General features: G+C 45.6%; 1 protein-coding gene across 2 annotated transcripts in view; it reads right to left on the bottom strand.

Annotated features, from left to right (window-relative positions):
* ACVR1C (activin A receptor type 1C) overlaps positions 1 to 25,825 on the bottom strand; it is a 50,638-nt gene that overhangs the window by 4,271 nt on the left and 20,542 nt on the right. For both annotated transcript variants that reach the window (XM_066576003.1, XM_066576002.1), the window contains 5 exons: positions 24,403 to 24,632; positions 16,370 to 16,600; positions 15,871 to 16,038; positions 14,404 to 14,560; positions 6,380 to 6,504 (listed from right to left, as the gene is read on the bottom strand). In XM_066576003.1, coding sequence (XP_066432100.1) covers positions 6,380 to 6,504; positions 14,404 to 14,560; positions 15,871 to 16,038; positions 16,370 to 16,600; positions 24,403 to 24,632 — 911 coding nt within the window. The remainder of the gene's footprint in view (positions 1 to 6,379; positions 6,505 to 14,403; positions 14,561 to 15,870; positions 16,039 to 16,369; positions 16,601 to 24,402; positions 24,633 to 25,825) is intronic.

Raw genomic sequence — 25,825 nt, 5'->3', positions numbered from 1 at the left:
TTCCAAATGAAAAAAACTTATATGTCGCCTTACATCAGATATTCCAAGAGAGATGTTCTAGAAATTCAGAGAAGAAGAACCAGACATGAAGGACGCATGTACTTGGCCGTTTTCCCAGAAGCCCATATCAAGATGTTCAACCATGTACATAATTTTTACTGTCCCAGGCCGGAAAACCGGACTTCTTAGAATTGAGTGGGTGATTCTTTGTACTGGAGTTAATTGAATACGTGATTTTCTGTACGTAAGCCAGAGGCGCCAGTATCAAGATAATGACTGTTATATGATTTTCACTGTCTCAGTCCGCAAATCCGGACTGCCCATATATGGTTATGAGCCCATCACCCCCTAGTGGGGATGGGACAAAGGGTATAAGATCTCATGTAATCTGTAATAAAGTGCGCAGTTTTTTCTCCCGTGTGAGGAGCTAGACCAGACTCCTGTGTGTGGTGTCTCTTCTTACGGCCGGCAACGGGGCAAGTGGGGTGGGCCCGATTGGTGCTGTATTTAGAATTTTAACCCTGATAAATGGCGCCCGAACGTGCGGCGGTAAAACCGGAGCTTACAACGCATTCCACCCGGATCCACGCCACTGAGAAACCGTCCTGCTGCAAACCGAGCCTGATCAACTCACAAGAACTCCAGGTAAGACAAACATATATTTATGTTGTGTTTTACGCTGAGAGTCTTGCAGCAGGACTGACTATCTGTGGTTTGTGACCGGACGGGTTGGGTTAAGAGTTCTACACGGTAACTCGTGTGGGCTCCGGGTTTGCCGTCATGGACCACTGACCGTGATATGCGCACCAATCGGTCACCCAGAAATTAGTCTGTAGTCTATTTGTACTTTGAAGTTTTAACGTTTTAATAATAGTGGAGATTGTTCTATCTGCAGAAGGTTTTTTTTTCTCTCTTTCTTTTCATTTAATCTCACAAGAGAAGGGACCCTCAGTTTAGTTTAGTTAGTTGTTAATGGTTTAGCAGAGAGGGATGCATTTTGTGAGATAAGTCTCATAGAAAAAAGGGACTCTCGGTCGGTTTGCCTTATATATGGGGCTAGCGATTTGATTTCAGAGAGATGCATTTTTATGGGGGCTGGTTCCATAAGGAGAAGGGACCCTCGGTTGTTCTGCCGGTATATAAGGGGCTGACAATTTGAGAATTAAGAGGGATGCATTCTATGGAGCGTGTTATTATTATTATTGTTGATGTTCTAATATGCGTAAGATCTTATTAAAGAAGATAGAGCCCCTCAAGGGCTGCCGCCGTGTGGATGAATTTGTAAAATGTAAGAAAACTCTAATGAAAATGTGTGACACCGACCCGCATGGCAGATTACAAAATGGTGTCTGGGAGGAGGTCTTTAGGACCGAGAGGTGCCTTGGAAGATCAAGGTTTGCTAGAAGCAGAGAGAGAGACAGTCAGAGTAAGTTACGTATGTACACATTATTTGTTTAAGAAAGTATCCGTAAGTGAAATGTTGAAAAGTACAGTAAGTGATCAAGAGGGCGTCAGGAGAGTGTCTATTAAAGGTTATATTGGCAGTTAGGTAGGGGAGAGAAATAAGGGGAGCAAGCAAGTCGATAAGTAAGTTACAATGCATGTGATTGGTTGGCAAAGAAAGAAAGAAAATGTGTATAATACAAGATAGATAATAGATATGGATATATATGTGTATATATGTATATACTGTAAGTGCAAATAGTGCAAATAGTTAACTGAGCTTGCTTTTAGGGGAGAAGAGTTTGTTGACATGTAGCTGCGAGTCTCTGTGTAGCCTTCCAAGGTCAGGAAGATAACAGCGAGAGAGAAAATGCAATAACAACCTTGGTTAATATCTTGGCTTGCTTGCAATGAATTGAAATGAATTTAATTAGTTATACTGTCTTAGTAGGCAGGGAAATATAGTAATTTCTAAGTTATATTCTTACTTATACAGGGGTTGAAAATGAAGAACATGTTGTGCTGTATTTATGAGTTCAAATGCAGGGCTGTTCAGTCAGTGAATGCATATTCAGAGATTTATTTTGAAAAGGTGGGGGCTTTCAGATTCACTCTGAGCTCAGGGTCACAAGGGGGGTTGAAAAACACCCACAGATTCTAAAATACTTTAGCGTTTAATACAGCATATAATAGCTTCAGTAAATTAGAAATATAGAATATTTCAGTCACTCAGCAAACTTTTTCACATAATTTGTCAAAGATAGCGCTCATTCACAATCTCATCTCAATAGAATTATGTACTTTATAAAATTAAAAGCACTCACCTCAATGTTTTTCAACTGATGTATGTATGTTTGTCAAACTTTTTTTGTCCGTGCATCTGTATGTACTGGTACACCTCCAAGGGGGGTGACGGAGCAGACTTGAGAGCATGGATGGATGAGAGTTAGTGACCCGTGTTCAAGCTGTGGTGGAATGTGTGATGTGGATAATTGACTGGGGATAAAAGTCCTCCCCATGCATGGGACTTTGCTTGGTTGAGATGTGGACGTGTGGACTGTTACGCTGAAATTAAGTTGGGAAGACGGACGCAATGTGCCAATATCGAAGGGGTGGAGCTAGATGATGTAATAGTACGTAGTAATGTTTCATCCCTCTTGTACAAGGGAGGGGTGAGAATTTTGAGCAGCTAGTAAAAACTTTTGTTTTGTTTTTTCCCCTGTCTCAGATTTTATAAGATATTGCAGGCAGGATCAGACTAATAATGAATTCACTTAAAGGGATCTCACATTTGCAATATTAATAGATGTTTTGTAGATTATTCTGCCCCGGTGTAACTCATGTTTCTGTTATAGGTGCTAACATCTTACAGGCCTTATCTGCATCCATCAAATCTTTTTACAATGTTGTACTAACTTAAACCCGGCTACTATTGTTCCAATTGAGTACCCTGGTTTAAAGGGGGGGGGGGGGGGGAGAAGGCATAGGTGATCTAGGTATTGCAAGTCAGCCATTTTAGGTATTGCAAGTCAGCCATTTTAGGTATTGCAAATCAGCCATTTTTAAATTTTTTTGCAAGTCATTTTTAAATTTTTAAATTTTTTGCAACAAGGTTCTGATCTTTTTGAAATACAATACCAGCCTGATTGTCTAGCAGTGATGCAACAAGAAAATTTAAGTTTTAAAAAGTTACTGAAAGCCCTTGCTAATAATGCATATTTTGAGTTGTTTTTTATAGATGGTACCCAGGGTGATTGACGACTCCACACTGGATATACGGTGGTAACACAACAAGATGTCCTAAAAAGCAGAATGTCTCCGCATGTCGCAGCACAAGAAGCGGAATTAAAAGCACTCACGGAGGCGTGTAGAGTGGAGGAAGGTAAGACGGCAAACATTTACACTGACTCCCGGTATGCATTTGGCATAGCTCATGATTACGGCCCAACATGGAAGGCCAGACAGTTTTTTACCACAGCTGGACAGCCAATTAAGAATGATGCAGCGGTGCAGTCTCATGGAGACCCTATTTCTACCTGACAAAGTGGAAAGCTCACACCAATTCCTACACCGGAGAAGCAAGAGGCAACGCCATCACAGGCCACACAGCAAAAGCAGCGGCCCTCAAGCCGTGGAAGAAAGAAGAAAAGAAGATTTTGATAAAAAACTTGGACTTTGATAACTTTGGACTTTGACTACACTTGGACTTTGATAAAAACATTGGACTTTGATATGCTAATGACTTTACAGTTACAAGCCAGCAAGGAAGAAAAGGAAAAATGGACTAAAAAGGGACGGCGTATGGTGAACAGTCAACAGAACTTGCTTACCATAGTCCCTGTGCCCCATGATGGCCCAGCTGACGCACGAAAAGACGCACCTCTCAAAGCAGTAATGATGTCAATGCTTGAACAAGGACGGGTGGCTCCTTGGTTTTCTGTAGCTGCTGCATCATTTGTCCAATTTGCATGATCTTTGCCGTAAGCAACAGGGCAGAAGTAAATTTGCCACATCACACTTGCCTAGACCACTCTACCCATTTCAGGGATTGCAAATTGGCTACACTCAGCTCCCACTTGTTGGGAAGCATGAATATGTGCTTGTTGTTGATTTCTTTTCAGGTTGGAGACCTACCCTGTTACCAAAGTAAATAAGCAGATAACCGCACAGAAGCTCATGAATGAGGTAATCCGCAGATATGGGGCACTGGAAGTGATTGAGTCAAACAAAGGTACACACTTCACAGGTGAAATAATGCAACACATCATGTCTGTTTTTGGGTATATTCCAGGCTTTTCACACACCCTACCGTCCGCGGAGTAGTGGGAAAGTAGATACAAAAGGCAATGAGAAAATGGGCAAATCTTGAATTGAGTGTCTTTCATTAGTTTTTCTTTTTTCCAGGAGGATACATGCCACAGTAGCAGAGTTTGGGGAATGATTTTCTTGTTAATTTTGTCATAGGCCTCTCCAAGGAATTGTTAGTAATGCATTCTGTAGTCTCTGCTTTTCTCCCAGGTCTTACAGATGAGTGTCACAATCTAAAACCAGGTGACAGGGTCTATGTGAAAAAGTTTGAGAGAGAAACCCAGTTTGAATGTCCCTACCAGATGTTGTTCACCCAACTGCAGTCAAGCTCGAAGGAAAGCCCACTTGGATCCACACTTCGCACTGAAAGAACTCATGATCCTGTATATCCTTTAAATGCTATAATGTGGTACAATTCCTATAACACACACCTTTGACTACTGTACACTAGCCCCCTGTTTCAGAACAAATTAATACAATCACATGTGCAATCAATAAGAGTACACTGAGGGTGAGAATCCAACACCGCATCATGCTAGGAGAGACATTGACACTCCAGGTGGTAACTTTGATCCACATGTACACATAGATGCAATAGGAGTGCCAAGGGGGGTGCGAGATGAATTTAATTCTAGAGATCAGGTTAAAGCAGGTTTTGAGTCCTTATTTGCTTTTGTCACTGTTAATAATAATGTAGATTAGATGAATTATATCTATTCCAATCAGCAGAGGTTTGTAAACTACACCAGACATGCTTTACAAGGGTTAGCTGACCAGTTAGGGCCCACTGCATCCATGGCCCTAGAGTGGCCCTGGATATGATTTTAGCAGAAAAAGGTGGGGTATGTAATTTCCTGTATGTGTATTATCCCTTTGATAAAAAAGAGTATGAGTAAGGGACTGGATAATGTGACACCAAAATTTCCCTTGTTTGAAAAAGATGAAGAGCCAGTTCTGATAATGCCAACCAGGTACGTTACCAGAAGAATGGAGAAATGTACTAGTACTGCGCTGCCTCAGTCTCATAAGATGGACTGTCAGTGGACTTCCCATTTGCCTAGGGAAAGTGCAGAAGACCTTAGGTTCCGGCGAGGGCACACCCTGCGGGGTGTTAACTTGTACAGATAGAGGGTATGGATGCCCGGAAATAAGCCCAGGGAATCCATGGCCTCCTTCTGAGGTGAGGTAGGGATCCCTCCCCTTTTAGGAGTAGGGACTTACGGGCAGTGGAGAAACCCTGACGCAAGGGAGAGACGACCGAGGTAGAGTGCAAAGTCTGATGCTTGATCTCCATATTAAGTTTTTTAGGGGGGTTTGTGAGGGTATATATATATATTGCCATATGTGTTTTTTATGCTTTTATACCTATATGCAAGTTTTATTCAATTCCAAATGAAAAAAAACTTATATGTCGCCTTACATCAGATATTCCAAGAGAGATGTTCTAGAAATTCAGAGAAGAAGAACCAAACATGAAGGACGCATGTACTTGGCCGTTTTCCCAGAAGCCCATATCAAGATGTTCAACCATGTACATAATTTTTACTGTCCCAGGCCGGAAAACCGGACTTCTTAGAATTGAGTGGGTGATTCTTTGTACTGGAGTTAATTGAATACGTGATTTTCTGTACGTAAGCCAGAGGCGCCAGTATCAAGATAATGACTGTTATATGATTTTCACTGTCTCAGTCCGCAAATCCGGACTGCCCATATATGGTTATGAGCCCATCACCCCCTAGTGGGGATGGGACAAAGGGTATAAGATCTCATGTAATCTGTAATAAAGTGCGCAGTTTTTTCTCCCGTGTGAGGAGCTAGACCAGACTCCTGTGTGTGGTGTCTCTTCTTACGGCCGGCAACGGGGCAAGTGGGGTGGGCCCGATTGGTGCTGTATTTAGAATTTTAACCCTGATACTATAACATGGGTGTAATTCAGATGAAGACCCCATCACCGAATGACTTGTAAGGAATAAAAAAATGTCCTAACAGAGTCTTAGGAGAAGTATGTTTTTGTGCTTGTTGATTCATATGGAGTATCATTTATATGACATAAAACATGAGGAACAACCTAATGAATATGATAAATCAAATTAACTTAATAAAGGACAAATAAAACACAAATACGAACCTCCCACGGAACATCTCCGGGCTATTTCCCAGTATATTAAGCCCAGAGAGTAGATGTCCGCACATTTGAATGACTCAAAGTGCTGCATGTTTATCGAATCATCAAGTAATTCCGGAGCCATGTACCTTTTGATGAAAGAAAAATAAGATATTGTGCCAGAAGACGGAGCAAATATGTTCAGAGCAGGAAGGTGGAACATTGGATAAAAGCATTACTGGCTTCTCAGACTCATATTAGGCAGGTCAGATTCGAGTGCATTGACGCCATTCCCTCTTGAGTAAACATTTTTGTTTTTAAAGGTGAAATCCTGATAACTATATACATTGTTTTTTAGCATTACCAGCTATGTAGAAACTCTATATATGGGCCAAACATGATCAAATATTTAGCTTAGTCCCATCAGTAGGACATTTAAAAGTGTAACTAAACTTCTGACATGTCAATGATTGCAGGGGCAGCGGGGGTGCTGAGATCCCTACTGATTACTAATATGAACAGGCATTAGTGCTCAGCTGACCACTGTGCAGTTTGGCTGTTATTGGCAAGGCGTTTGGATTGCATAGACTTTCTATGGAGCCCGTATACCGCCGAACAGCACAGCATTCGGATGAACACTTCAGCACTAAGCGTAGGTCTCTGCACCCAGACCCTCATCAATCACTTTGTTACACTTTACACCCTACCCAATCCACCCCGCAATACCCACAAAACAGTCCACAAACTACTATTTTGAGGTAGATTTGCATAGGCCCTGTAAATACCCCTTTCATGTGCCAATCCAGCAGAAACAGGGAAGTTGAAAGGCCTTCATGAACTACTGAAAGTATCAATAGAATCCAAATCACAAATTTCAGGTGCTGTGGGAACCTGTACTAAGGGTCCTTATAGACGAGCCGATTTATCGTTTCAACGAGCGAGGGACGCCATCGCTAGCTCGTTCGCTCTCGTGCTGCCTGTTTAGACAGGCAGATGCATCGTCGCTCCCTCAAATGAGAATTGCTCAGTCTTTTACATTTGCTATATAGGCAAATGGGAACGAGCGTGGTTTAAACCGAATGATAAGTGAATGAGCCAACGATGATTTTCATGCCTGCATGAAATGAATGATTATCATTCGGCATTCAGACATTGGCTCGCATTTAGACCGAACGATTATCGTTCACTTTCGCTCATTGGTACGATTTTTTTAGACAGTAATCAGTACATCTAAAAGCACCTTAAGTCCGGCGTCAGAAATGCTGAGCTTGGTAAATTTGTCCTAATTTGTGTTGGTAAAGAGTGGGTGATGGAGGCCCCCCAACACATTTGCCCTCACCTGAATGGGGCTGAGTTGTAACACCAGATACTGCCAATAAAGAAAAGTGGCGCTGTTTTTAAACTTTTTTTTTTATTTTTAAGAAGACCTGTATCTTTAATTTCAGTCATTTATTTACTACATTTTGAAATATTTGTCTGGCTGGGTGATATGTTTCCATGCCTGCGGCTACCGCTGCAGATGCAGTTATTGGGTCGTGAACATCAAGTAGTTCTAGTAGACGGCAGCCGCACATTTTTAGAATTCAGAAACCGCTTATTCATACTGAAAGTACCGCGGGTAAACGGCAAAAACACAATCCACCATCGTCATCAAACCCTATAGACATAGCAAGTGAATGCGCCTATCATGGTGGTGATCGCTGCTGCTCCAGTCAGAGGCCATGAGTTGTGTATGTGACCATGTCATCGCCTGCATGGAGTCTGAATGTCTTCTGCGCCTGAACGTGGGTTTCCTTTGGGTTACTGTGATTTCCTACCACAGTGAAAACAAGATGATGCTGGATAAGATGTTTGTCTGCGGTGGAAAACTTAGACTGTATATAATAGCCCTGCAGCGGGAGCTGATCTACATGTATGCAGTGAGTATGTAGTAGATATGTTCATTGTGGAATGAAAACGTATATCATTTGTTATTATACAGGGTGGAAAGGTAAGCCAGCACCGCACTCTTATGGAAGCTGTCTAAAAGAAATCCTGTTGTCCATAGCAACCATTAACAGTGCAGCTTTTATTTCAGCTGTGATTGGTTGCTATTTCTCATACTGCTGAGGTAAAATGAAAGAAGTGCTGTGATTGGTTACTATTTCCTACACAGCTGAGGTAAATGAAAGCTGCTCTGTAACTGGTTGATATTTCTTATATTGCTGAGGTAAATGAAAGCTGCTCTGTAATTGGTTGATATTTCTTATACTGCTGAGGTAAAAGGAAAGCTGCTCTGTTGGTTGCTAGGGGCAACAAAGACCATATTTATTGACAGTTTCATAAGGGTGTGGTATCGGGACCAGGCGCATGAGAAGTTTCCCTGGCCCGCTCTATACATTCTTTAGGGTTTTCAATCTCATCGCTTTGTGTCATTCAGGAGGAACCTTCATGGTTTCCTTCCAATATATAATTCCTTATAAGACACAGCTGAGGTATCTGCGCAGCATAAATATGCAGATGTGAATAAACCCATCAAAATCAATGGGTTTTATTCACTATGTATTTACGTTCGTGTTAAAGGGCCCTTACTGAATGCAACAGTCGCTTAAGAAGGCTGGATTGAGGCGCTCACCCCAAGGTCTCCAGACACAAACACGGCTGTTATCAGTCCCAAACTAAACCAGGATTCATTGCCTAAGACAACCCAGTTCATCTCCATATAAGTCCAGTTTCATCATTCACAACACCACTGCAAAAGGATGGGATGGTGGGTGTGTGTCAAAGACAGTACATGTAATGGGTGCTGTGAGACCAAATATCCCTTAGCCAAACACGTGGAAATGGTTCCTACAGACACAACGGCCTGTAACGATGGTGTCACCTGCCTCTGGATGGTGGACACTGAAACAGTTCGCGCTGCTGGTGCTTAACCAGATAATCCTCTCTACTGGTGGTCTGTTGAAGGCACCGTGAGCCTGGTCACCTTGTGTGCCCTCACGCATCCACTGGTCACACCACCTCCTAACAGTCTGCTCAGAATAGCCAAGGGAGCGAACAATTGGTCAATAAGATCTGCCTCCTCGTATTCCAGTAATACGTCCCCTCTCAAATAATTAACTGAGTGGAATCTTTGAGTCTATAGGCCAAGGAGGCACTTATAGGGCCTCCGGTGACAAGACCGTTCATCTAATCACCACAACTATTGCATATCGGCCTGAGATATAACTGCATGCCAAGTTTTGCAGCAAAACAACTTCTTCTAGGGGCTTAATTTTTTTTTTTTTTACAAAGAGTCTAATTTGTATCATCTACATTGGTAAAACTGGTATTTTACTGTTTTTTTTTTTTATTTCACAGTTTTCTACTGTAACTGGGACATCCACATGAGCGTCATTTACAGGGGAAAACCATCAATCTGTTAAGACATTGGTAAATAGTAGAACTGAGCTGTGTCTGCCAAGACACCGCAGCTCTACCATGCCAGGAAGCTCCAGTGATCATGTAAGCGCCAAGTCCAATAGAGGAAATGGCGCTTCCTGTTCCTCTACTATGTAGAGTGGAAAGTAGAAGGCAAAAGTTGGCTATACACGGCTTTTATTTTCTCTTCCGGATCCTCGGCTGTCTCTAACAGCCAAGCATCTGACCCGCTCCTGCTAGATTGCAATTGCTTTAAACTCCTAATGCATTTTTACTATCACCCAGGATTAAAGCTCATGGAGCAAGCTTTAATGGTCCTAAATGGGTTAAAGCAATAAGTATTTCACTCAATAACACATTATAACAAGTGCTTTTAGAGTTGTAGCAGTGATTAACTGAGATTGCACCTGCTCTAAAATTAATGATGTAATCTCTGGAAAACTATGACATCACGTCCGCTGTATGGAAAGTCATCCACTCCACTGACTGCTTCAAGCAGAGGCCATCACTAGTAACTGTTTACTATATGTGGAATAGGTGTTTATGAGCCTCTTTAACCCAGGGCCTGTTGCTTCCATCCACCATGGGTAGTAGAGAAATAAATTATCTTAATTATGTAAATATGTCTTCCTAAAATGGGTATTACATATAAGGATTGGTGTAACAACTAAGTGGGTTTGAAAAGGGGGGTATTCACCTGTAAAAAGGTCACCCTATCGAACAAAGTCAAATGTTACTTGCCCTCGATTTTCACTATCTTCTCAAGAGAGAACATTTAGGAGAGTCATCACACCCGGAAGACCACATCACCTTCTCCAACACAAAAAATAAAAAGTTGAGCAGTCTTTCCTCCAGACTGTGCTATAGCCAGTGATTGTCTGCAAAGGTCACATGTCTCTGTCAAGAGGGACCACAAAGTAGAGACACATGCTTCGAAATGGGAGTGACAGGGCATCAGTGAGGCGAGCGTAGTACCCCAGAGCTGGGTACTCCATTACTTCTGTGGTGAAGTCAGTGTTAAATCATATTTTATTATTATGTATGGTAAGTGTTCTGTGTTATGCTGTTATCGTGTTCACAATTTCTTACTGTATTGTATGTACTGGTAATATTCTCCAGCTCCTAGTGAGTGCAGGCCACCTAACAACAGTCTGGGGGAGTGTTTAGCCAGGCATCAGGGACAGAGAGAGCCTGGGATTGGGTAATAGGTTCCCTTTGCAGACTGGGGTAGTTTGACAGTATAATACGAGGAATGGGTGGAGTTAAATGTGTCTAGTCCAGGAACGTCTAAGATAGACTGGGAAGGAACAAGGAGATCATCTTTACTAAGTCATCAGAGAACAGCCAGTGCTGTGGGAAGGAGAAACCTCTAAAGTGTGAGTACTCAAGAGCAAGAACTGTTTAGTACAAGAAGAAAGGGAGAGAAGAGGGAAGAAGGAGGAGATCTAAGTCAGCCATTCATAGGCACAGCCAGAAAGGAAACTAAGTCTGCCAGACATAGGCACAGCCAGGGAGCAGAGCTGGAAGGAAAAGTAAAGAGTACAAATGTAGTTCCCTGTAACAAGCCCCTGAGAAATTACAGAAGTGATTAATGCCTGTAAATGTAACTGTTTATTCTAAAGTCATCTCATGTGAACTGTGTGCAACAAGTCAAGTTAATCTCTCATCTGCTCTTAGAGAATAAAATGGTTTTGGTTTACTTTACAATCCGACTCCTGAAGTCCCTTCCCACCAACTCACCACCTCCACTGAGGTACCACACTACACACTCCAGGGGGGGAAAGAGGGTCTACTGTTATATTTGTTTATCCACTTTTTATATTTATTATTTCATTTGGAATGGGTCGCTACCTCTAAACAGACTGGTATCATGACAGAACCAAATCTTCCTCTACCTGACTCCGCGGGCAGCGACCCACTGGGGTATCACCATCTTACCCTGCCGGACCCCATGGGCAGCACACAAAAAGAACTGCCAAATCTACCACTGTGTGCAGCGTACTGCACAAGATCACGTGTGCCCACAGTTCAGGGAAGCAGCATAACCACTGTGACTATCATCTTATTCCCCTGCTGCTTTCCCTCTCGTAGGTCTGTGCTCGGTCGCCGCCCGAGTACGACGTATTTTATTCCACATAATTTTGATCATTTTCAAATTTTAAATTGATCAGACAACCCCTTTACGTTACTGTCAGGCATAATAGTTCCCTGTATTGTAATGATCAGTACTTTGTTGCTAGTCACCCAGAAGGTCCCCCTTGTTCTCCTTTAACAGTCCCTGGAAGTTAGTCACTTAGTAAAACAAGATGCAAAATGAAAATTGTGCCACATAACTCAGTGATAACATATATGAGAGAGGAAGTAGCTAGCTTCTCTTCCTGTATGGGTTTAATATAAATGAATGCATGTGACTGTAAAAGGATCTAGCAGTCTTTGTAATGCGGCTACAATCAGTCTTTGCATTGGCTACTCTGGTTAGCAATAGCTAGGGACCGCAGGTCTTCACCCTTTAACCCTTCCAAGTGGGATGTGGTCTTCAGCTGCTACAAATCCCAAAGGTGCTTCCACGGAATAGCCACTGATTGGTGGTATAAGCAGGTGACAGAGCCAGACAGGCATGGGGTCAGTACCAGGTGAACAGAGACAGAGCTAAAGGATTATCACAAAATGGAATTAGGTACAAAGTAGGGTCAAAACTAGGAAGACTACAAAGTACAGAAGAACAGACAAATGTGAAGAGAAGTCCAGGAATAGGTTGAACGGGCAGAAATGAAAATGGTGACAGCGGGTGGCGGGACAAGGATATTACACAAGTTGCCCAGCGGAGGCAACCCGGGGTTTCACCCTTCTTCACAATAAGGGACACGAAGCGCTGTTGTCAAAGGTCATACCAGGATGCAGCCAATTGATGCTCCAAACAAAATCGTAAAGTCTTTATTATACCATTTAGCTAACTTATCTTCAGTCAAGCTATAGGCACAGTCAAGGCTTGTCCAGTACCTGGTGACAGCAAGAGCTGGAGTCAACGTTTCTGTATAACCAGTGGAACTGGCTTTAACCTAATGTCCTTCACCCAACGTAACCAAGTGAATTCTCTCAGTGTCTAATAAGCCCTGCATCTGAAGGCAATCTGAAGGCATAGCCCTGGGGTGCAGGATCCTGTGCCAGTCTCGTCACACTTCACCCTCTCTACCACTTCCAGAACACCAAAGCTTATATCTCATTCCAGTCTTACGAGAGCAAGTGGTCATTAGTAGCGTCACTCCCTGAATCCTCCAACAGGGACAATAACCAACATGGAATACATGACCAACATATATAATAAAACTACATCAATGTAGCAACACAACCACGTTTCCCCCTCTCACAAATGGATTGACTCACATGCAGGTTCAGGTCAGAATACAAGTAATCAGATAAGAATAGGGAAAAGGGACACAGAGGATAAATAGGTACAAGATAATCAAGATGAGCAGATCAGAACAAGAATCAGAAGGGAACATCTACCAAGAGACTCCATAATTAGTGACTAGGTTAGTAGGGCTGAGCAGGTTCATATAGTGCACCCTCTTCTCCCACTGGTCACACAAACCATCTCCTTCTGGGTCCACTCATCCAGTGTACTCATTGGCCGATCAGCCATACTCTGACTAACTGAAAGCCTGGGTTCTCCGATTGGTTGAGCGGCCATGATTCCAGAATGCTAGGAGGATGAGGCAAAAATTGCTAAACACTCAGCGCTATGAGGGCAATCAGGTGACTGGTTCTTCCATCATAACGACGCACCTGTCCCCACAATGCTGAGTGTTAAGAAATTTTTGACAAAAAAGGGCATGACCCCCTTGCCTCACCCTCCGTATTCACCCGATCTCACTATGTGCGCCTTTTTTTGAGTGCTCTGTGCAGTGGAAATGGAAACAAATTTTCACAGATGCACATTAATCGTATGAATCAGTCATCACAGAATCGGCAAAAACTGAACAATTTGAGCAGAACACAACCTTCCCCAACAATGTCAGCTGGCATACCGCCTCAGAAGAGTTCCGTAGACATGCACCCAGCAACAGAAGCCTGTACTACTAACACCCTGCCTATCAGAAGAAGATTCCTGTTTCTTTTGGGCACTCCCTTGTATGTTACCCAGGCTTACATTCACTTAGTGTTGGAACAAACTTCCAGCAGATGTGGTTGGAAAACCAAGTTTTGACTAGTTATCCTGTAAAATCATATTTTTTACATTGCTTCTGCTCTTCCTCTTCACTAATTTTAGATTGTGCCCCTTTAATATCATTTCCTATTTAACTACTTCATAAACAACAGGTTGCGCTAATTCATTTCCTGTTGCTTGGAGGATTGTGCAGCCTAGGACATGCCATCACTCTGTCAGTGGGGGTTCGACCTCTAGGATTTAGCGTTGTGGCACCTTTTCATGTTTTTACCCTGATGCCTGCTGCTGTGCAGAGAAGCTGCAGCATAGCTCCATTCAAGTTAGAGTACCAGTAGGGAGGGAAAGCTTTAAAGGGGCGCAGCACTAAAGCCGCTCTAAAACATGCAGCATTCTCATTGTCAGGACTAGTGGGGGTCCCAGAGATCAGACCTACTTATATGGGAATAACCCTGTAACAGAAAAGACAAATCTTTCTTCCTACCTTTTGGTCCCCACTCTTGGATTTTGCGGGATGTCTATTGTGTTTGTAATTGAGTCATGTTTCACCGCCAGTCCTAGGTCAGCGATGGCACATGTCTCGTTCTTCTTCACCAGAATATTTTTGGATTTGAGATCCCTGTGTGCAATAGCAGGTTTACCTAGAAACATATTCAAAAAATACATCAGAATCTCAAAGATATGACTGTATTGCTATTTCATCTTTACGCAATCCATTAGCCTTTTCTGCTTGGTTAGTATGTGTAAGTCACCAGCCACATCACTGGCAGTGAACTGCACATGCATATGTGCCTGAGAGGAACATCGGTGCATGCGCAGTTCACCACGAGTGATGTAGCTGCGGATGTAAATAAGCAAGGGTCATCGGGCAGTGGGTTCAAGGCTTTTCTGGTTTTCCAGATCGATGTCAACCTGATGGACAATAGGGCGCAGGAGTCCTCATTCAAATCAACGCAAGCCGTGCCTGCACTTACAATCGCCGGCCACTACACAGAGGTCGGAGCAGAGACTTTTGCTCCGACCTCTGTGTATTTGCGGTGATGACAGCATGCGCCCACTCAGCTGATTGGTCAGGGTCCTGAGCAACGGACACAAGCCAATCAACTTGATCACCTATCCAGTAGGTCATCAGTAGTATTCTCCCTGGAAAACCTCTTTAAACAGCAGTAAATTATTCTTCCCTTACAGATGTACACCAAGTTGCAAAGGCTCATCGATTGTGTATGTGAAGTCAGTCGAAGTTTGACGATTTTGACAGTGAGGGTACATAACAATCATGCGGATAATAGAGCATATTTTTAGTAGCAAGCCTATTAGGCCTCATGTCCACGGACAAAAGAAGAATTAAAATCCGCAGCGGATTTTAACTCTTCTCCTGCCCGCGGATCCGCATCCCATAGGGATGCATTGACCACCCGCGGGTAGATAAATACCCGCGGATGGTCAATAAAAGTGATTTTTTTAAAAATGGAGCATGAAAAAATCTGGACCATGCTCCATTTTCGTGCAGGTCTCCTGCTGGGACGGCTCCCGCGGGCTTCTATTGAAGCCTATGGAAGCTTACTCACCCGCTCCGGTTCTTCCCTTCGCCGCAGCTCCATCTTCTCTCCGTCGCGGGCGGATCTTTTTTCTTCGGGCCGGCGCATGCGCAGGGCACATCACCGACGTCATACTGCGCATCCGCCGGGCCGAAGAAAGAAGATCCGGCCGCGACGCAGAGAAGATGGACGCCACGGCGAAGGGAAGATCCGGAGCGGGCGAGAGGTAAGTTTATTCTTATGCCTCATGTCCGCGGGGCAGGAGGGACCCACTACGGATTCTCCATGGAGAATCCGTAGCGGGCCTGATTTTCCCCGTGGACATGAGGCCTTAGAAAAACATTCATGGCAACCTTAATAGTTGAATTCATATTAGTTATGGGTCTTGAACAACAACTTAAATTTGTACATACCTCGAGTCCCTACTATCTCCATGTGAAGATGAGCAAGGCCACTGACAACAGATAATGCCAATTTCATCATCCCACCAATTGTTAATGTGGTTCGATTCAGGTAATCATACAGTGAGCCCTGTTCGTGGTATTCAGAGACGAGCCAGAGCTGGGTCCACGTCCCATTATCTGCGAAGATGGTTGCAAAACAAATGTTAGGGGCTATTCAGATCTTGTTATTTATTACGTTCAGGGGTTCCATAATGGTTTATGTCTAATTATTGAAAACGGAATGCCTGGACGGAAACTTGATGGAGCCCATTATTGCCATTCTTGAAATCTGAGTCAAATAGCTTTGATTGTTTCGGCAGGTTTCTGTTACTTTCCAACATTTTGCCCTGGAAAGAATCAATGGAAGTCCTAATGGAAGCCCTGGACGTAATAAACGATGGAATGTGAATGGTCCGTTATTGTTTAAGACAAATGGATGGACAGATAGACAGACAAATATTGCTTTTACCTTTGTTGTCAGCAGCTATAAATCCAAGAATATTTTCATGTCTCAGCATCACGGTCTGATAAATTTCTGCTTCACGGAACCATGATCTTTCATCTCGAGAGGAGAAAATCTTCACAGCAACATCTTCTCCGCACCACTTTCCCCTCCAAACCTCCCCATAACGTCCTTTGCCAACCACTTCCTGAATAATAACTGTTCTTGCTATGGTTCTCTGGACGAGCAAAGGTAAACCTACCAAGAAATCAATGTGTGGTATAATTAAAAATGTGCTGTACAAATTGTCTCTTGTGTCTATCCTAGTGCTGACTGCAACCAAGTAAAAACATATTAGTGGAAGGGAGAGGGTTCTCTGGTACAGTGAAACATGTTGAGCTAAAGTTAGGGGTGCGGCACGGAGAATTGGCAAAGTGGTTAATTCCGAATCTTGTTTAGATTGGCTATGAAAGACACAGAAAGGTAGAGCGGAACATCTAGATCTACCCTATCCAAAACATTTGGATAGAGTAGATCTAGATCTATTGTGTGAAGGGAAAGGGGTCTTCCATATGTTGGAGATTGTTGGGGTATGATAAGATATCTAATTGTATGTAGTAACTCATAGAGCCTCCAAAAGAAGGTGGCACATAAGGTTGTAGATGGGTCATTACATGTAGGAATGCCCACAACTTAAAAATGGTATTTGTCTCAAGTCTCAAGTATGGCTGGAAGAGGTAACCATCCAATATGTGGACAAGTGCCAACTTCTAACCCATCATTTTTCAACATTGGTCAGTCACTATGGGATATATTATTAAAGGCTATGTACACTTTTTTTTTTTTTTTTTAAATCAATAGGGGAAATTTACTAAGACCAGCATTTCCTGCGTCAGGCTTAGTAAGATTTCCCGCAGTGCATTAATTGCTTAAAGATGTGCAAGTCTTTTCATGTATTTAGCGTATCCTCAGCACCTCTATGCAACTTGACAGAAATATATGCTTGATCCCAACCAGGCGTACGTTCCTGGCACAATTTACGCTAGCTTGTGGCGAAAAAATTTGTGACTTTTCTGCACCAGAATTCTGGCGAAGACCAATGTGTTTTGGAAATGAAGACGTTTTGTAATTGGTTTTCATTAAACATTTTTGATTGTTTAATTTCTATGCTTGTATTTTTTTCCAAGGCACTGAAGACTGGAGGACTTAAATCTTGGCAAATTTTGCCAGAGTAAACCGACAGCTTCTTCTCTAGCCTACTGCCTTCACTGCCTTTCAACTGAGCTATTACAGAGGGCTTTATGACCGTGCCGGGAAACGGATATTTTGGTATAACTTACCGTAAAATCTCTTTCTCGTCACGTTCATTGGGGAACACAGCCTAGACCATGGGATATAGCCACTGCCACTAGGAGGCGACACTAAGCACAAAGTGTTAGCTCCTCCCACCGGCTATATCCCCCCCTGCAGGCACTCAGCGGGAGTACAACATCAAATAATACATTTTATACACCCAAACATATAATGCTTTGGACTAATTTTCTGCCATCAATGACCGAAGAACAGAAAGTTCCAGCAACCGCTCTTTAAAAAAAAAAGGGGTGGGTGCTGTGTCCCCCAATGAACGTGACGAGAAAGAGATTTTACGGTAAGTTATACCAAAAATATCCGTTTCTCGTCCGTATCATTGGGGGCCACAGCCTAGACCATGGGACGTCCACAATCAGTCCCAAAAATATAATGGGGTGGGTTATTTACAAGGTTGGTCCAAGTGATCAATGGACCGCCGCCTGCAAAATCTTCCGGCCGAGGGCGACGTCTGAAGATGCAGACGTGTGAACTTTATAGAATTTTGAGAATGTATGTAAGGAGGTCCAAGTGGCTGCCTTACATACCTATAGCGCCGAGGCCCCATGTCGAACTGCCCAAGAGGCCCCCACCGCCCACGTGGAGTGGGCCGTAATCCGAAACGGCGGGGAGCGCCCTGAGGTGCGATATGCCTCTGCTAATAAGGATCTTATCCATTTTGATATGGTTACCTTTGAGGCTGCCGAGCCCTTCCGGGGCCCCTCCGGAATCACAAAGAAAGTGTCCGTTCGCCGGAATTCTCTGGTTCTTTTTGCATAGATTTTCAATGCCCTTACCAGGTCCAAGCAGTGCAGGGCCTTTTCTCTTGCATGTACCGGTGTCGGACAGAAGGATGGTAGAATAATTTCTTCATTAATATGAAAAGCCGAGACCACATTCGGCAGAAAATCTGGAGCCGGCCTTAACACCACTTTATCTTGATGGAAAGTCATGTAGGGCGCTTGTACCGTCAGAGCCGCCAATTCTGAGACCCTACGAATCAAAGTAATAGCGACTAGGAATACTACCTTCCAGGACAGAAGACGCAGAGGTATTTCTCTCAGCGGTTCAAATGGTTGATCTATCATAGCCTCCAACACCAGGTTGAGGTCCCACGCTTGAGAGGGCGATTTAAATGGAGGTGCCGCATGGGTGACTCCCTGGAGGAATGTCCATACTGCCATTCTATTTGCAATTGGTCTCTGAAAGGGTACCGCAAGTGCTGATACTTGACCTCTTAGCAAGCCTAGTTTCAGTCCTGCCTCTAGGTCTGGCTGTAAGAATGCCAAGACCTTTGCCAGAGAAAATTGCATGAATGTGTCGATCCTTACACCAGCCAAAGAACCGTCTCCAGACCCTGTAGTAAATTGCCAATGAAGCCGGCTTCCTGGCTTGTATCATCGTCCGAATTACGCCCTCCGAGAAGCCTTGCCTTCTTAATATTTCAGTCTCAACGGCCACGCCGTCAAACATAGAGACTTGGAATCCGGGTGTAGTAAAGGTCCTTGGGACAGAAGGTCTTCTCGGTCTGGCAGCTGCCACTGGGCATCGACCAGCAGTTCCATGATGCTCGTGTACCAGCTTCTTCTCGGCCAGTCTGGTGCTATCAATATTACTGTCCGTCCTTCCCTTTTGACCTTCCCTAGCACTCTTGGGATGAGAGGAAGCGGGGGAAATATGTACGGAAGTCTGTAGCCCCCCCCCCTCACGGGATGGTGAGCGCGTCTGCTGCTGCCGCCTGCGGGTCCCGGGATCGGGCTACGAACGGGCGGATTTTGTAGTTCATTCTGGATGCCATGAGGTCTACGTCCGGAGTGCCCCATCTCCGACAGATCGCCTGGAATACATCTGGGTGTAATCCCCACTCGCCGGGATCCACAGTCTCCCGGCTGAGGAAGTCTGCTACCCAATTGTCCACGCCTGGGATGTATACTGCTGAGATGGATCTTAGGTGGTTCTCTGCCGAACTGAGTATACGGGCTACCTCGTTCATCGCTCCTGTGCTCCGCGTGCCCCCTTGGTGGTTGACATAGGCTACTGCTGTAGCGTTGTCTGTTTGAATACGCACATCTTTCCCTTTGAGGCTGGTTCCGAAGTGCCGGAGCGCCAGATGTATGGCTCGTAGTTCCAGAATATTGATCGGTAGTTTTGTCTCTATCTGTGACCATAACCCCTGAGTGGACTGGTTCCCCTCAGTTCCACCCCAGCCTGAGCGTCTGGCGTCTGTGGTCATTATCACCCAATGCTTCAAGCCCAATGCTCGTCCCACCTAAAGCCTCCCAGGTTTCAGCCACCACTTCAGTGTGTCCCGAACTTGAGGAGTCACCCGGATTCGCTGGTTCAGAGTCAGTAAGGACCTGTTCCAGTGGGACAGGATCCGGTGTTGAAAGGCCCTCGAACAGAAGTGCGCAAAAGGTATGGCCTCGAAGGCTGCTACCAACTGGCCCAACACACTCATGCACTGCCTGATAGTTACTGGTCTCTCCTGCATCCGAGACCTGATACTGCGGAGAAGGTTTTCCTGCTTTGTTCGAGGTAGTAGGAGCCGGTGGTGTTTGGTGTTGAATACCATACCTAGAAACTCCAGATGTTGCGCCGGTACTAGGCATGATTTGCTGTGATTTATTATCCAGCCAAACTCCTCCAATGTTTGTATCGTGATGTGTAGACTCTTGATATTGCTGTCCCGCGACGGTGCCTTTATCAAGATATCCTCTAAATATTGGATGGCCACTATGCCCCTTGTGTGGAGAAGTGCCATCACCGCTGCCAGGACTTTTGTAAATACTCTTAGTGAAGTTTAAAGGCCAAATGGCAGAGCCGTGAACTGAAAGTGTCTTCCTTGCGCCTCAAAGCGTAGAAACTTCTGATGGGCTTCCCGGATAGGGATGTGGAGGTATGCATCCCTGATGTCCACTGAGGACATAAATTCCCCCGGCTCCATGGAGGCTATCACGGACTTGAGAAACTCCATCCGAAAATGCCTTGTTTTGATATACCGGTTCAACCTTCTTAGGTCTAGTACTGGCCTGACCCTGCCATCTTTCTTCGGCACTAGGAAAATATTTGAATAAAAACCTAGTTTTCTTTGCGCAGTCGGCACTGGTTTCACTACCCCTTGTGCCAGCAGGTTTTCCACTGCCAATTGTAGTTTGGCTGCTCCTTCCGGAGTGGTTGGTACCCTGGATTTGCAAAATGAATCTTGTGGTAGTCGCGAACTTGATAGAGTACCCGACGTCCACGATCTCCCGCACCCAGGCATCGGTCACGCGGCTCCACCATATCTCCCGGAATAGGGAGAGCCCGCCCCCCACCCTGGTGACACTGGGTGGGGGCGGGAACTCATGCTGCGTTCTTAGATCCCGAGGCCCTGGTTGTTCCCGGCTGGGACCGCCAGGTTGGTCTTGACTTAAAGGCAGGGCCCTTCCCTTGGTCAGTTGGGGCCCTCCTAGGTTGGGACCACTGCCCTGTAGGCCGGGACGTGAATCGGCGAAAGGACCGAAAAAACAGCCTTTCCTTTGATGGGGCTTTTTCCTTACTTGTAGGTATTTGTGTACTCTTGCTGCCTGTGGCATCCTTGATTAGATCATCCAACCTGGACCCAAAGAGCCTGTTGCCCTCGAAGGTTAATTTTGTGAGGACCATTTTTGATGCCGCGTCCTCCGACCACCCTTTTAGCCAAAGGGTTCGTCTTGCTGCGACTGATGCGGCGGATGCCCGGGCCACGAATTTCGCTGCATCCGATTTCCGCCGCGCACATGAACTTGCCTGCCTGTATAATGTTATCTGTGGCTTCCAGTAGCTCGCTGGATGGGGTGCCTGTCAGGATGTCCTTCCGCAGTTGTTTCGCCCAGGCCACGGAGGCTTTGCTTACCCATGCGGTCGCAAAAATGGGTTGCAGTGCAGGACCTGCGGACTGAAAAGCTGACTTTGCCAATGTGTCGAGCTTTCTTTCCTGTGGGTTCGTTAGCGTCGCCACCTTGGCTGCCGGTAGTGCCGTGCCCCTGGACAGACGCGACACTGGTGGGTCCACCACTGGGGGTGCTGACCATTTTTTTACAAGATTACCTGGGAAGGGGTACGTAACCTCCCAGGTCTTTCCAGGTTGCCTAAACCTCTTGTCTGGGTTTTGCCACTCCTTATAACCTCCGCGAAGTCTTGGTGGTCCAGGAACACCTGACGCGGCCTTTTCTGGCGTTTAAACGACACCATGGCCGGGGTTGCTTCCACCGGCTCTTCTGACACTTGTAGCGTTTCTTTTACCGCTATCACCAAGCTGTCCATCAGGGTCGTCAGTCGCGACACCTGCTCGTCATCCAGGTCAGATAGAGACGAGACTCCTGACCGCTCATCCTCCTCTGAACCACTACTTTCTCCCGCCGTTTGAGCCGTGCCCTGAGAAGCCCAGGAACATGAGGCCCGGGGGAGTCTGGGTGGGTTTGGGCTGGTCTTGCTGAGTACTGGGACCGTGAAGAATGCCTGGACCAGTGGTATGTCCGGATGGACTCCCTAGAAGCACGGGAGCCATATGAGTCCCTGGAGCGCCGGGACCTGGAGCGCCTGGGAGACTTCCTGGTATGACGGGACCTACGGGAGGTGTCCTCGCTACTGCGGGACCTCCTCCTTCTGCGTGACCTCCCGCGCGCATATTCCGGAGACGAAACCTCAGAGCCGGATTCTAGGCGACGTAAAATTGCTGCCGATGAACTGGCTAGGAGGAGAAACCGTGGAGTGCTGCCTTGGTAGGGCTTACTCGGTCTTGCAGCTGTTATGCGGTTCCCCTCGTCCAGCTGGAGCCTCTGGGTCCTGAAGCGCTGTGGTCCTTAGGCACCGACGTGGATCCCAACAACGGAAAAGAAGATGTTGGTGTTCTTTTTTGGGCAGGCTGTTGTTAGCAGAATTGCGTTTGGCGTTCAAGCCGGCGTCCGGTTGGCACTGGTGCTGCGGCTGGTGCTGTGCTGCGGCTGGTGCTGTGCTGCGGCTGGTGCTGTGCTGCGGCGGGTGCTGGGCCGTGGCCGATGCTGGGGCCGCGGCCGGTGCCGGCACTGCGGTAGTTTAACTGGAGTTACGGCCAATAGGTGGAGCCGCAGTAAGTATGGCTGCTGCGGCTGGAGAAACACTGATGGTCTGATACTGCACACCGTGTCTAAGGTGAGCTCTGCAGAAACAAGGCAGTGCGCCGTTCTGCTGACAGGAGCGGCCATACTGCTGCCTGGCCGCTCCTTTTCAACTTCCCGTGGCCGGAGGAGGTGTGGCTTGCCCCGCAAGCTCCGTCCGCAACCCGGAAGTGCCATTCTGTCCGGCCGAGCGTCGGCGCCGCGCTAGCTCACCGCTGCTGGGGAAAACTGCTTTGAGGTGCCGGACACCACCCCACACCACAGAGCGCTTAGCTCATGCTCTCCCGACTGCCGCCGTCCTGGTTACCGCACACAGCTGCTGGATGTCGGACCTGCTCAGGTACTGCTGCACCTCTATTGTGCTTCCTGCATAGCCCATGTTCACCGTTGAAAGAAGGGGGAGGAAGGTCCGTGCAGCTTTGCCCACCACGTCGTTTACTCCAGCAGGGCTACCCCCTAGGCGTCAACCATAAGGGGAGCGCCACTCCAGGGAGGGGGAGCCCTATAGCTGGCGGGCTTCCGACGCCAAATGCACAACGCAGGGTCGGGCCCCTTTTCTTCTCTGGGTAAGACACCGCAGAGTGGCGGAGACACCCTCTGCTTGCGTCTCCCCCGGGAGGACGGGAAAGCCAGGGAAAAGCCCCGACTCCCCGGATTTCTGCGTGTAGCCACATCTGCCTCCTGCAGACACTAAGCTAAAGACTGATTAGCTGAGTGCCTGCAGGGGGGATATAGCCAGTGGGAGGAGCTAACACTTTGTGCTTAGTGTCGCCTCCTAGTGGCAGTGGCTATATCCCATGGTCTAGGCTGTGGCCCCCAATGATACGGACGAGAAATGGTGGAGGAGATCATGATGACAGAGTAGAGAAAGTTACTATTATATTGGGCTGTTAGACAGTGTGGAGGATGGTGGAGGAGAACAGAGCAGAGAGAGCCACTATTACAGAGGGCCATAAACTCACTCTGGGTGAATTTTCAGCAGTGAGGTGGAATAGACCAGCAGCTGCCCATAGGGAGGATTAGATAGGCAGGATAGCTGTGTAGCATTGAGTGGGCATGGTTTTGCTATACAGCCTCTGAAAGAAGGGAGAGGAGGGGGAAGCTGAGCTTGTGTGCATTCATGACAGAGATCAGCTGATTAGTGCTGGAACCTTCCTCCGGGCAGAAACTTGAATGTAGGAGAGCCTTCAAGCCAACTATAAGGCTTTCTAAATGCTTGCGAAGGAAAACACAATGCAAAAGAAAATGATGAGTGTACCATGTTTTTATGCAGAGACTTAGTAAGATATGTATGTATTGCTTTTTCATGCACAGAGGTTTCCATGGCCTTTAAACAACACACCGGGCAAAGCAGATACTGTGTTATGCCTAGTACAGGGCCTCAGGGGTAGTCTCCGTGTCATGCACTACACATGATACTGTATCGGTTTTGTGTATACTAATACTTGATATTGGCAGCTTTCAAGAGATTAGAAATGAATGCACCTGACAACTTCCTTGTTTCTTTTTTTTACATCATAACCAGAATGCAAAGTTCTACACAACTTAAGCATATAGTTGAATAGATGCAATAAAGAAGTAGATGATTAAAATTACCAGATCCAGATCCCGATGTTGACATATCGTATATGAGGTCTTTCAAGCATTTTCCATCTGTGTCTAAGTTGCAGTCTGTTAAGGGTTCTTCATTGCACTGCCGCCGGGTTCTCTTGTAGAGACAGTATCGTCTTTGACAGGTGTAGGCTGTCAGCATAATGGCTATCGCCAGGACACATATTGGAATGGTGACCAACACCCACAGTTCCACATGATTGAAATTCGATGGCCTTGTAGAGACTCCTGATTTAATAAAACAAAAAAAAGGATTAACAGAAGTATACCAATGCCTAAAGGCTTACCCGATACTCAACTACTAATGGCCGATCCTCAGGATAAGTCGTTAATAGTTGATTGGAGAGCGTCTGCCACTTGTGTTCTCCGCTGATAAGCTGTTCACCAGGTCCGGGCAGAGCCGAAAGCAGACAGCTCTGTCCAGACTGCAGCAGTCCTGGTTAGCATTGCACTTGCTATGCCTGCATTACTAAACTAGGCCCCTACACTGTGGACACAGTTGTCCACTTTCAGATATGTTGACAATGACAGTGGCCGTAAATCACCTGATCAATGGGGATCTCGAGCGGTGGACTCCTGGCAATCAACTACTGATGACCTATGCTGTGGATGGGTCATCAGTAGTCAAGTCCTGGACAACCCTTTTAAGGGGCGGTTTCATTATAGACCTCAATGGAACATCACCTATGCTAATCTCTAGGAAACAGCCATAGACTTTCTGCTTTTGATGGCTGCGCTTGGCTTTTATCAGCACATACACTATATTCTAGCAACAGGTTGCGAGACACCTACTGATCTAACATTGATAGCATATCTTAAGAAGTTGCTCAATTTGCTAGGATTGCTCAATATCTTTAGTGAGATACCTACTGGGAGGAAATAGTGATAAAAACATTTCATGTCAACTTTCCGCAGCCAGGAACTGTATAATGTCAGCATCAATTTCAGAAATAGCAACAAAGCCGTCAATATAAAGAGGTTACAAAGACTTCAACAAAATGGGAAATTTTTATAATGAAGACAATTTAGAAAGTTGCTTTATTTTGCAATTACGAAAACTAGTGAACAATGAAAAAAATCAGTGCAAAGGTGTATATAACCTTTAAAGCAGATTGGTGCAAAGGGGAATAGATAAAGAGGATGCAAAGATTGTGTCATGTGACCACACCGTGGGAGCTGAGGAGCCCTGTTACAGACTGTGCATTGGAGCTCAGGTGCTTTAAGATTCATCTCTTTATGAGGCCCATGTAGTACCTCCACAGAGCTTTGGAATTGCTATGCAGAGGCACCATAGAGCAATACACGGAGTGCCTCCACAGGAAAGAGTCATAGTGTGTGAGACTCTGTCATGCTCATTAGGCCTGAGCCCTTTCCAGGCTACAAACTATGCAATCCCTACTACAAAACA

Source organism: Eleutherodactylus coqui, chromosome 8 (assembly GCF_035609145.1).
Source record: "Eleutherodactylus coqui strain aEleCoq1 chromosome 8, aEleCoq1.hap1, whole genome shotgun sequence".
Taxonomy (NCBI): domain Eukaryota; kingdom Metazoa; phylum Chordata; class Amphibia; order Anura; family Eleutherodactylidae; genus Eleutherodactylus; species Eleutherodactylus coqui.
The sequence above is the reverse complement of the archived record's forward strand: the minus strand, read 5'-3'. Positions and strand labels throughout refer to the sequence as shown.